Source organism: Eucyclogobius newberryi, unplaced genomic scaffold, assembly GCF_026437365.1.
Source record: "Eucyclogobius newberryi isolate DKJ021-1_F unplaced genomic scaffold, fEucNew1.0.hap1 SCAF_11, whole genome shotgun sequence".
In the NCBI taxonomy this organism is placed as follows: Eukaryota; Metazoa; Chordata; class Actinopteri; order Gobiiformes; family Gobiidae; genus Eucyclogobius; species Eucyclogobius newberryi.
This window is the reverse complement of record NW_027315735.1, coordinates 20,516,511-20,530,035: the sequence shown is the minus strand read 5'-3', so window position 1 is coordinate 20,530,035 and position 13,525 is coordinate 20,516,511. Positions and strand designations below refer to the sequence as shown.

The window sequence follows — 13,525 nt, the reverse complement described above, 5'->3', positions numbered from 1 at the left end:
GGTTTTCTCTGATTTTCCATTTGAGTGACAACAGGGCATTACAGTGATACAGAGAAGCTGTCCTGAAGCCAGTTTGAACTTGTCAGTTTTCTTTATGATGCCGTTAATCTGGCTAAGAGGATATATTTGGATATATTTGGTTACCTTTTTGCACAACTCATGCTATTAAGTGTGAATTGGGAGATTCACAATCTGTTCTTGGCCATGTAATACTCATGCACTTGCTCTTAAGATGATTTATGGGTAATTTTAATGTGTCAAAAATAACTCGACCCAAGTGCTGATAATATCAGCGGAGAGGTGCAAGTCATTTTGGAGATAAAATATTGAACAGAACTGAAGACATAACATATAATGTGTCAATGATTAACTGCACCGCTGATATTGATATGACTGATGACTGATGCATAGTTGTGGTTCATGGGAGCAGTGAGGAAATGAAGGAACAGAGGAGGTTGACAGAGAAAGAGTGAAAGGGGCTGTGGGGGGATAAGAAGAAGATCAAGCCATGAATGAGCTGCATGCACATTATGAAACAAAGAAGCCCTTTGAAGCTGCCTCAGTCAGAAGCAGTTTCATGCTAAAACAAGGAAAAGCATCCTCTTTAAGGAGATAAGCTTTATGCTGCACATAATGTTATAGCAGATTATTCCGTCTAGGCACAGTTATCAACCGAGATTAACATACAAATTCCCCTTGTTCAAGAAACGGACATTTGAAATGGAACAGACTTTCATCGGTACACTACAGCTGCACTTTTGACAGCACAAGCAAACTGTGCATGTTATATTACTGTGAGAGTGTGATTGCCGAGGGAGTGGTTGTCATGATTTGACTGACAGAACTACTTAAAACAGCGTGCACTGCAGCAATGCTCTCTCAGACCTGATTTTGTAATCCTTCTGGTGAGCAAAGACATGCACATAAACATAGAGTTTGTATATAAATGATACGAGGGACATTGACGTTGGATGATGATAATTCAGTATGCAATATGTACAACTATTTCTGAACGGTCCAAGTCAACATACTGCTGCTCTCTTGCAAAGCACTAGTGAGCAGGCTCAGTCTTCATTTGTTTGAACAGTTCTCAACTATAGCACAGTTGCAGAGTTTCTGATATTTGGCTATGCCTAGTTTTAATAGTAGGATGTAGAGTCGGGACGTGTCAAAGAGAATGTAGTGCAGTGATTTATGAGGCAGCATTTCCTCTATGCTTTTGTCTTGGTTTCACACAATTTTACAACTGACAAGACAGCACACGGCGCATTTCAATTAGTTCAAGGGAGCTATCTCTCAGGCAGTGCGTCTCCCTGAATGCAAAATTAGCCAAGTGTATTGTGATAAGATCTGGGGCAGGCTAAGAAAAGGCCAGCTCACAGGAATCACTCACCAACTCAAAAGTTGGAAGGATGTATCGCTCCAAAACTTCTATATTTTAATACACTTTAAATAATTTAACTTTCTATTCCTCTGATATGATTTCACAATAACACTGGCATTATTAAGCCTATTACTCTATAATGTTGAAGCTTGGTCTTACTTCAGGGATTCTTGGAAGGGGATTGTATTAATTTGATGTAAGACTCCCAAGACCTTTTATGGAGAACATTTCTTCTGATGGAAGAGCATAGCGTCACCGCCATGGCATCACAATACCTCCAATTCATGCCACCATAGTCTCAAGCCTCAGAACTGCACTGGATAATTCTGAATTGTAAAATGTGGTGACTCATTTAGATGGGAAAAGATGAAGAAAGTCGGACTAACAGAGACAGTTGGTGACACGGGATGCATCACTCAGAAGCCTCCTGCTGCATGAGATTATCCGCAGATGCATCTTTCCGTCAAGTTGATGACCTTATTAAAACTGTGAGGAGAGTGAGATTGGGAGGTGAATAGATCAGGATGGCTCTAGTCACGCTGATGCTCCGGCTTTGGGCCAACAGGCGAGAGCTATTCATCACCCGGTTATAGCACCTTTTTATAATGCTGATAGAAACTCCCTCTGCCGCTGTCCCCTTGCCCATTTCCCTCTCTAATTCTTTCTCTTTCCCATCCAACATGGCCCCCAGCTATGATCTCATGCATATAATTAAGACAGTAGAAGCCGGGAATTGTTTGTCTCTTTTTTGTCAACTGCTGGAAAGAGGAGAAGGTGTCGAAATAGGATGCTAATGAAAACTGAATTTATTCAAGCAGGTATACAACACATTAAAAACAAAGATTGGACTAACTGAGGTTTTAATTGTGCAAAAAATATCACAACACAATTGCAGCAAAAGCAATGGTGTCACAAATGTTATCTTTTAAATGTTGAGAAAGCGTCAGGACTCGAGACTTAGTGAAATTGTGGTGTATGTCATAAATGAATGGTTACGTATTCCTGTAAATCATAATTCAACGTCAGTCAAAGACATGGTTAGACATTAAACAAGCTATTATTTATCAAGCTAAGATCCTTGTATCGCTTAGGAATTTAAATGGGATGTTTTTTTCATCAAATCAAATATTAGCCCCCCAACATTATTCAATATTGGATTGCGTTTTTGAATGCTGCATGTTATTACTGTCATTCTAGCCAAGTTCAAGCCACACAAAAAATCTGTGTGGCTAAAGGTTAGATGTGAGAGTACTCCTGCTTGGTCAACCAAAATACAGACATCCACTTCATCATGCGGTTAATCAGTGAGGCATGCTCCAGCCGGCAGTAGCACATTGATCTCAGCTAGTCCCTCCGACACTATGCCCACCAAAACGAGACCGAAGGCGATGACATAAAGCAACCCAGATTAATGTGGACAGTGCAGCTGCAAATCACAACTAAAATGCAGCCCGAAACAGGCCCAGGTGCCCTGCTGATGGTTCTACAGTGAATATAAATGAGTGATAGACGTCTCTGACATGGGAAAATCCTCTTCAATATATGCAACTGATTGCTTTGTTTGACCTTGACCGCGTGAATACCACTCATGAAGCTAACATGTTACTCCCAGGTTACGGATGACTTAAATACTATGGCTGAATAGAATGAATATGTGGGTGTGATGTTGCAGTATTTTTGGTTTCTTGTTCTCATATGTGGGAAATATTGAAAGGGAACAAAAAGTAAACAATATCCAGAACTTTACATTAGTCCTAGAAGGTATATTAGCAGTACATCAGTAGTAGTGCTTACAGTATTAGTTAAAATGCCAGTTTGACCTGAGGTTCTGCAGCAACTACTACAACTACAAAACATAAAACCCACGTATCGCCCGGGTCCAACTCATTTAAAATAAAAATAAATGTATTTGTTCTACAAGTGGGACATTGCTATGTTGCAACAGCAGTGTATAATAACAAAAAGTATCAGGTATCCAAGCTTGACTGAAGTACGTTTAAAGTACGTTTAGTATTGTAGTCCTACTGTGGCCTGCTTGTACAACACAGAACAGTACAGTATGTATATGTGTAGCAGTACCACACAAGAAATGACATAAATCTCTCAGGAGCACACAATGATAGTCCAGCTTAGCGGCCAAGAGCTATTCTAGGAAAATCTGCCTCTCCTCAAAACCTTTGGCTCTCTACAACGCTCCTGAAATCAAAGCTGACTAACATTGAAATGTCTTTGGCTCTTTTCAGAAACATGAATTCTGAAACAACTCATATGATCTTATCTAGAGAGCAATAAAAACAAGAGATCCTCAAAGTCAGGCAGGTATCCTCTGTAAAATATGCTGCAGCAGATACAGTATTACAGGCCGATCCTTGGTGGGGATTTTCTACTGAGAAAAGGGCAAAGAGAATAATTGCTCATGATCATAATAATGAGCAGAACATTTGGTTGGTGATTTTCCAGGCATGAACAATTCAGGACATTGCACTGGAGAGACCCTGGCAGTGGGGAGACGCTTTAAAGATGCAAATTTGTATTCCTGACAGACACAGAGTGGCAATTTGTGCTCACTCAGAAATGTTAAGTTCAGCCAGGAAACACAGACGTGCTATTTGTGTGTTATTAAGGCAGACGGTGACTGGAATTTTTTTACTCAAGATCAACTTTTCTTCTTTCAATCTTTCATTTTTGTAGAAATATGATGCCCTCTTGTTTTTACTTGGCCTTTGATAGCTCCAAAGGTAAACTTGTTTGTATATGTTGTAAAATGTCGGCTCGGTTTGTATGAGGCTCGTGGACATTTGTGGTGATAGAGTGCATGTCGTTGCAGAGGTAAGCCTTACTGAAGTCATATAGAATACAAATAACTGCATGCAAGAAAACACATGCCGCTCATCCTGGGAAAGAATAAACAGTTGATCTAGTGGAGTCCAGACTTTGTATCGTCACCCCTCGTGTTGTTACCTAGAATCTCGTCTTTTATACTGTTTGTTCTCTCCCTCATTTCCTCTCATTACAAAAAGCATAATATAAGACGCAGCCCAGCAGTCATCCATCCATGTGATATCGGATGTTGTCAGGACTATTAATGTAGAATGCACATTATCCTACTTTCTGTGCATTCCGGCTTGACTCCATTAAGCAACAGAGAATATTGCTCCCCTGCTTAAATCGAGCACCAATTACAGCCTGAAGAAAAGCTTTTTCCAGTTCTGCATGAGACACCGATTAGCATAAAACATTACATTCTCCTCACTGGCTTTAATCAGATAAAAAAACTGAGCATAGAACCTGTTGATGCAGATACGGGTCGTGCTGTGTCGGCACCTTTAGCTGCATGCTTTCTCAAATTAGATGGTACAAACTTGGTCGTTGAAAGGGCCATGTAGAAAAACACAGTGTAAAAGATTTGTGTGCAATTGCATAGCCGCTCATGACACCTTGGGTAATAATTCAGCTGCATCAAAATGAATTAACCTTACAGAGCCCCACAACAGGCCTACAGCGATGTGTGTATGTTTACAAGATGATAACATCTGAATGATAGTGCGAGAACCATATGAGAGAATAACATGCAAAATAAGAAATATTAATTGACCGTGTGGAGAGAAATACAGACTGCGGGCAGATTAAAGCCAAATGCAAATAGATTAAAGCCAAATGTATTGCCATATGATGGCAATAAATAAGCAATAATCTCCTACAATATCAGTTTATGAAATATCTTTATGCCACTGATAACCAATTCACAATGAATGTAGATAGTACATGAAAACAAAAACATAAATATTTTGTTTAACACACAAACATAGTGAGAGATTGTTTGTAAGTTAAGTTAAGTTCCATTAGTCGTCACAAATCCTTATACTATATTAGAGTTGATTTAAACCACTGTATTTTGATGCCCTCCAGAGTTAGATTTGGACAAAGAGCTAAAACAGAGTCTTTTTATGTCTTCTGCTGTGTAGTTTGGAAAGGAACCAAGAGCTGACTGGCTTCTGACCCCTTGTGGGTAACTCAAAACCACTAAATTAGCATTTTGTGGCCTAAGGCGAATTCATTTGAGTAATTCCCTCAATTCATTTATTACCTTGAATGTATTCCCAGTTGGGCCTAATTAATTTATACTGAATGGCTTTTGTAGCAGTAGTCTTTTTCACATGTTCAATCAAGTGAGTATTTGATCATAAATATATCAGGTACATCAGAGCAGCTCTTTGTTAACTAGCTTGTACAGCTGATGATTCAGCATCCAACGAACAGTGGCACATATATCAGATAAGACAGGCCTTCATTTATAATCATTTGGACGCTGGCAGGGATGTACACCCGCCAAGGTTTGCGTGTCTGAGTCTGAGCGAGCCAAATAGAATTTTATATAAGCACCAAATCAATAATTGGGCTTTGTGTCAACAAAATGACTCTGTCCCAACAAGATGTTTAATGAATGTACTCCCATAAGCATAATTAAAAGTAATAATCATAATTCACAACCCATTATTCTGGAGTAAGTAAAATGATGTGAGACCCTTCCAAGATAAACCATATCAAACAGAACACATGCAATTGAACATTTAGATGCAATCAATGTGCTAAAAGGATTTTCTCTAATTACAATGACTGGTTTTACAACTAAATAAGGTTATTTTACTCTGATAAAATGGGATATGGTTGTAGAGGAAATATGTTTAGTAAACAGCCAAGAAAATCATGAACGAGAGTTAATGTATACGTTTGATACTTGATGATTAATTATTCAAAATATGAAATACATGTTGCAGAGTGGCTGGCATAAGTACTGCTTTAATTCAACCGTACATTTTTGTATATAGTAAGTCTATGTTTATCTTATTAGTAAACTGTATTTACTTTATTTTTTAAATGCATATCTTATTTGATATGATATATCTTGATTTTATTATTGTTTATTGTTGAGCACCGAATCACTAAAGCAAGTTACGAGCCTGACAATGGCAATAAACCTTTTCTGATTTAAAATGACCAATTGGAAAGTATTGAGTAACATGTTTTTCATTCTAAAGAAATACAGTGATTTGAACTAAAAGTGCCCTGTGGAACTTTTCTGGAGGAGATTACACCACATACTCGTCTCTATGGAGGAGTTATTGCTATTTCAATGGAAACAAGAAGGTGAAACCACCAGGTCAAGTTACAAGGGACACTCCAGGCAAAGCAATAACATCTCCATGGAGACAAGCAGAGGGCTTATCCTTTATCAGAAAAGCTATAGAAGATTTTAATCATCACAAAAAAGCAAAAAACAGGTGTTATGAGCTAAACATAGTGTGACAACTTGAGTTCATCTTTAAGATATCTAGTGAAGTATTCTCACCTTTACCAGCTCATAATGCTGGATGCCGTTGAGCCCCACGTCTGGGTCAAAGGCCGAGGGCACGGGGTATCTGGAGTTAATGCCGGTGTTCTCAGGGATGGAGATGTTGATGACCGTGGACTGAAACAGCGGGGCGTTATCGTTTACGTCCTCTATCAGGAAGCGGATCTTCACCAGGCGGAAGATCTCATCGGGCAGCACGGCCACTTCGATCTCGTAGTAGCAGCGTTTCTCGCCGAACACCCCCGAGCACAGCTTCTCCCGGTCGATCCTGTGATTGGTGGTGAATATCTCCCCGGTGTTGGCCTCCACCCTCACTAAAGGCACGTCGCCCGTCTTATACACAGGCTTGAACTGCAGCGGGGAGGACAGCCGAATACTGGGGTCTAAGTTGAGGTCCAGGTCTTTGCGGAGGTTGCCGATGCGGACGTTTTCGGGCTGCTCCTCCTTGACAGTGTAGTCCTTTTCTTGGGCCCCGCATAGCAGAAACGTGCAGGTGAGAAGAGCCACCAGCACAGGGGCCTTTCCCGGCAAGTCCATACTCGAAACTAGAGGCAAGCTTCACTTTTACGGTTGCACTTCTGGGACACAGAGAAGAGAAAGACAACACACAAAGTCAATTTAGAGATATCCAAAGCTCAGCAGTTTGACCTATTCATCAAGCTCCAAATGAAGCGTACAGGTCTGTGTCTTGAAACAAATTAACAGCTGTTTCACACACTTAATAACTGGGCACAAGAAGGTGACCATTTCCCAATTAGAATTTACATGCGGTAATGACCATGCTCCAAAATATAACAAATAAACGATATTTGTTTTAAAGCTTCTGTTGTCTAATCTTGTGTGGGTGGTGAAATCCTATTGTGTATTCATATGAAATTGTATTCTAATATCTTTCATTCTGGCTCGCTCCATTCAGGGTCACTACAATAAATGATCTTTCTCTTAATGTGCAGTGGTTTGCGCATGGATCTGTCCCGAGCTCTTATGATACATTATGATGTGTGACGAATGTGTGTCTCTATGTGAATGGCTGTGCTTAGTTAGCTTAGCAGGATCACGGCAAGTAACTGGTATATTGGTTAGGGTTAGTTGAATTAGTTGAGTTGAATTATGCATATGCAGCTTGAAGAGTTTTTTAAATGGTATTAACATAATTTTGAGGATATTCATTAAAAAGAGAATATTTTCTGGTTTTGCTATGGCAATGGTAATATAAAGTGATGAGGTCATTACTTCATGTCCAAATTTCATCCTCTTTCACTGTATTCAGGCAGATTTAACTGACAGTTTGGAAACATATTTATACATGTGAATCAATTTCTGTCTAATATGACTTTCATTCATCAGGAGGTTAAAACAACACCAATTTTGTATTTCTGCTGTTTGCGTCAATGGCAGAACATTTGGACCTGTGATGTCACGTCCATTATACCCATTGTGCCGGTCACAAGCCCTTATAAATGTTTAGGGTTCCATTCCAACATTTTTTGCAACATTGTAGTGCAAACCCCGTAACGTTTTGTATAGTATAGAGCGCTATGCCGTACGTCTCCCCTGTATTCTGGGATTGCCTTTGCGAACTACTTACAGCTTGCTGGGGATGACAGCAGCTAATAATGAAGAGGCTCATTTGCGGAGAATGTAAACAATTGAGCTTCAAATATTTCATGAATGCCCATGTGAGTAAACACGCACAGCCAGATAAGAGCATAGTTTAGAGCAGCCGCTGTGGAGTGAGACAAAGATGTGAAATAATTTATGGAGAGCACTGCCATCAGTCAAATTAGCCAAATTCAATCATAACTTCATTACACGCTGATGAATATGTTTTCTCCCCACGTCGAATTTAAACAACATTCACTATTACTGTGCGACAAACCACTATGGCATTTCAGTTTAACGTCACCTGGCTTTGTTTATTAAAAGGTCTCACAATAGTGGCTTCCAATTTGTGGTTTAATTTAATTCTGCAGCTTCTTTGTTTATGGTAAAAAGCCTAAAGGGCACAAAACCTGAAGTAGGCTTGAAAAAGTCATCTGGAGCTGTGTATGGAACGGTATGTGGCTGTAAGGTTAGCAGTAGTCATAAACATGTATTTATTCTTATTGGGGATTCCATTAAGGTGACTATAGGAGCTACCCCAGGGCCTCGGAGCATTGGCAGGGGACGTGGCAAACAGAGGTCATTCATATGCTGACTGTTTACACCCGGATGTCAGTGGAGGAGAAACAGGTCTGCAATAGTGCAATAGTGCAGGTGATTGGCTTGTGATTCATGAGTGAGAACAGTTCACTTTGGATGATCATGACAGACCTTATGATTAGCCGGAATTGGGACCGGCTTCTCCGGTTTTGGATTCTGCTATTGTTTTTACTGTGTCCAAATATTCAAAGATCACAGTCCTGGATGCAGTTTTCTCTCTCCAGCTGTTACCCCATGTGTTTGGGTTTGAGTGCTTATTACCCAGGAGAGATTGGGGTATATTCATAAGACAACTTTCAGATGACCATGGCTCTGTTCCTCCGAGTGTGGCCTGTGGATGAGAGCCATCAGTCAGTGGAGGCACAGCGGGGGGCGGAGCTGCACCTTCAGTAACAAGGGAGTAGAAAGTGCTCTCTGGGAAATATTAACTACTTTATAAAAACGCTACTCTTTTTACATGAATCAAATCATTTTCCATAGAAGAGGCATGACTACCTAAATTGCTCAACAGGGGTGCTCTAAATTGGCAAAGCAACAGCATTCAAAGCCATTGAAGCTCTCAGTCTACCAACAAAAGGGAATTCATTTAAAAAAAGTTTTTAGTTTAAATTATTTTGAATCAGCAACAATTGTGAAGTGTTCACAAACGCCCACAAAGACAGATTTCTTTTCATACATTTTATGAAGCAGTCACATGAGACCCATTAAAGAACAGTTGGACAGAAAAACCTGCCAAAACACGTCCGACACTGATGAGTGGAAGGGTTATTTATTCTGCACATATAGCACTGGTGCTTTTGTACAACCGTGTCAAAATATTGAAGAGATATACCCTATTAGTAACTGCGGCAGGCTGTACTTTGAAGTGTGCCATGTTTTTTTCTCTCGCTCTAGATCAATGATCACCTAGCATTCCAAGGCTGAGCAAGCAGAAAGCATAATGAAGTTTAAATTGTGTATAAATGTGAAATAGTATAGGTAAATACAAGAAGAAAAAATGAAAAAGTTCAAAGCATGATCTAGATTCCGTCTGCCGTCTACAAGACGATTATGTTGTACAGGGATAAAGCAATGCGCTTTTGACTCCAGGTAGTATTGTATATATTTCTAACTTGTTTCTGGAAAACTATGGTGACAATTAATTCAATTATTTAGTGATTTTGTAGTTCATTGCTGGATTTCAGATGCAGCACAACAGTCTATAGTCCAATGATACTTAATACAGATGGGAGAAGCCAAAATTAATGCTGTTAAAATGCAGACTTCTGTTGTAATTTGGTTCATTCTTGGCTCTAGGCACTACTATATATCATCAACATTTGTTAATGTAGGCTATAGCTTTTAGATATTTGTCATGAGAATACAATAGGGTATAATTTGCCCCTTATTTTGGTGTATGACATCATCCTCATCCATCAATAAATCACACGTTTTTAGCAGAATATAATATCCGTAGTACTTTGTATTAACACCAACAATACCAACATCATTATAACCACCAGTATCTTCGTGTTGGTTCTCTCTTAAGCAAACTTTTCCAATATATTCCAAGGCTTCCACATGTCAATGCTCCTCATGAAGCGCTGCATGAGGGACAGGTTATAGGCAGGAGGAGGAACAGTGCTGGAGGGGTGAGAGAGGAGAGGTGGCAGAGCGACAGAGACGCTCCTAGGTGTCAGTCAGAGTGTCTGCTTTGCTTACATTTCACTATAGTCTGCTCAAATGGCTATTTTGAGACCAAGACAGTGGGTTGAATCCAGAAGGCAAACCCCTGTTCCTCTCTAGAGCCCCACACGGCTGTGCCCCACTCACTTTATATGACAACGTGATGGACGGACAATCACTGCGTCTTCATAACACACGACCCAGAGCATTTGAAATAGACCAAACATGGTAAACTAATAATAATAATAAAGATAATGCCAAGAAATACATTTCTGTGAACTTGAACTTTTAGTGAAAAAGTGTGCAATATAAATGGTATGCCCACGTTTGCTGTATTTTTATATAATTGTAGGTCATAATTACATTTTTGCTCACAGTGTTTGCATTGGGTTTGTCAATGCGGTTTGACTGATTAACCCTATGGCTCCTCAAATTACACTCACTTTCCTCACTCTTACACAGACTTGGACTGTAACCAGTTGTAGTACTTAGGTAATTAAATTGTCGCAAGGTGATATTTCTTACAGTCCTGCATTAGCGAAATGACTAACTAATTTACAACTTGGAGCTTGGGAGCCTTGAAGAGGGCGGCCTATACATGCCGAGGTAAGCGTGAATGTGTTGATTGGTCTTTTCGTAATTCTATGGCTAAACTGGGCATATAAGTACACTGATTTTTATTTGTTGCCTACTTAATTTAAATTGAATTGGAAGAATTCCTTCTTTTTTTTTAAGAAATAAAAAGACAATATTGCCTAAGATGGGGAAGTTTGGTAACTTTGAAAGCCAAACACTTTTGTCTTGAGTTGCCAAGGAAAATAATAATAATACAGGCAAAACCTTATTTCCAATTTTTAGTTAGCTACTATTTTACTTATTTGTGAGTGCATAGTCAAGATGAATGGACAAATATATTAAATGTTTGAAAGACAATTGAATTTACTTATTGAGTTATTTAATGTATTTTTTCCACTACAATACTCCCGTACTTTCACCAACAGAATCCAGAGTGGTGCATGACAAATGATTGGACTCTAGTTCTCATCCAGTTCACCCGGGGAAGGTTTACATTACCATTTGATTTCATTGTCTGTTTCGTGTTGCGTTCTGTGGGGTCTTAGGGGAGTCTTTAACGAGGACCAAATCATCTTCCCTTGTATATTTGATAAAGGTGGACCGCGTAGGCGTCAACACACGTGAGTCTGGTGGGATTTAGATACGTGGCTATTTGAACAGTTAAGCTGGGCAAAATCTTGTTTCTCTCGAATCGGAACAGCCTGGATCACCTGAAATTATCCCGTGTGACAGCAGAAGAGCGCTTGAAGGCGCGCGTTGCTGTTGCCACGCACCCACGCACCGTCCGCGCACGGCGCCACAGTAAAAGATTGTGATCTGGATGACACTGTGAGAGGAAAATTATATAAAAACGCAGCGGTTATTTTAAAGAAGCTTTCATCTGAAAAGCAATTGTTATTTTGGAATTAGACTGAGGAAAAACAAAACAAAAAAAAAAACATCGTAATTGAGCGCGCAGAGCATAAATAGACACGAAGAGGCAGTGCGAGAATAATAAGTTTCCAGGTTTATCAGAATATTAGATGTTATAGTCGACATAATTTCAGAAAAAGGTGTCGGAGCGCAACGCACGCATTCATCCAAGTTTAGAGCATCACGCTGCAGCTTTGAATACAAATACAGCGTGTGCACGGCGGCAGAGGCACCGGACATGGACGCGGGAGGCACGGGAGCGCACCGCAGCCGCAACCGGGCTATTATTGGTAAATGGTGAGAGGAGTAAAAGTGAACGCTTACCTTTCCGTTTCAATACGATGGAGATCAACCACGAGATGCGTCGCGTTGACACATCTCTGCTTTACAAAAAAAAAAAAAAAAAAAAGTGCCAGAAATTAAACAGCGACCGAGCTTAAGCGGGGGTGATCAAAATAAAGGCTCCTCATTAGAAGGTTTGCTGTATCCACTCCAAAAACTTATCCAAACGCAGGAAAAGCACGACGCTCCTCTTGAGCACAAAAATATGACCTTTACGCAGTAATTCCTCTTCTTGCAATGAAGAAATCCCTCCGGAGCATTGATCCAGTCTTGTCTTACAAATAACTTTATCCCTAATCTATGTTTTTGGTCGTCTTTATTTCTTAAACGCGCTTTGCCCTGGAAAGTTACGCGCGCGTCATGGCGCAGGCAACAACTTCTTTCTGAAAGCAGGAAAAATAACTGGGCTGATTTTGTTCAAACCGGATTGTTTTTTAGACTAATTGAAGGCAGTGCATACTCCTCAATAAAACGCCGTTAAACGCGGGCAACGGAGAGCTCATTGCCCCCCAGTGGAGTTAGATCAAAGTGTGCCTCAGTGCAGCATCACTTACACGAGCCGGGATAGGCGGTTCAGCGTATCTGTCTGCTAAGCTGTGGACGTCTCTGTAGTATTGTATGAACTCCAGTTCCTCAACACTGCCCTCCTCTCTCCCCATCTCTCCTCTCAGCCTCTCTCTCTCTCTCTCTCCCTCTCTCGTCTCAGGCTCTCCTGCGCTGACGTCATGGCGGAGGGAGGAGCCCCGTGTGCATTTAAGGGGCCCCGGTTCCTCTTAAAGCCGCACTGCGATGGAGGAGGACGTGTGGGACGGAGGGAGCGGGGCTTGTGCGGTGCGCGCGTGGACCTGGGTTTTGCAGCACCGCGTTTAGACTTCAGGGGGGGCAGTGTTCACTTTGGAAAGGCGCACAGACCCCCTGATTCCTCATGTGCGCGCACCACCAGTGACGATGGAGAGGCTGAGGATGTTTTAGGTGTAAAGGAGGACAGAGGAGAGGCACAGAGATAAACATGTACCCCCCACAACTCCACAATTATATAAAGATTTTTAAGTGAACATTTTGGTGGTGATATTTTATTATTTGTATTCGTT

At 40.5% G+C, this 13,525-nt stretch overlaps 1 protein-coding gene across 2 annotated transcripts in view; it reads right to left on the bottom strand.

The window, feature by feature from the left end:
* The window catches only part of pcdh11 (protocadherin 11), a 156,105-nt gene extending 143,015 nt beyond the window's left edge, over nucleotides 1–13,090 (bottom strand). Inside the window, exons 1-2 of one of the 2 annotated variants that reach the window (XM_072437729.1) lie at nucleotides 12,417–13,090; nucleotides 6,735–7,315 (exon numbers count right to left, since the gene is read on the bottom strand). In XM_072437729.1, the coding sequence (XP_072293830.1) occupies nucleotides 6,735–7,274 (540 nt within the window). In that variant the 5' untranslated portion in view covers nucleotides 7,275–7,315; nucleotides 12,417–13,090. The remainder of the gene's footprint in view (nucleotides 1–6,734; nucleotides 7,316–12,416) is intronic. The other variant, XM_072437731.1, reaches the window with a different exon arrangement.
* Between the last annotated feature and the right edge of the window lie 435 nt (nucleotides 13,091–13,525).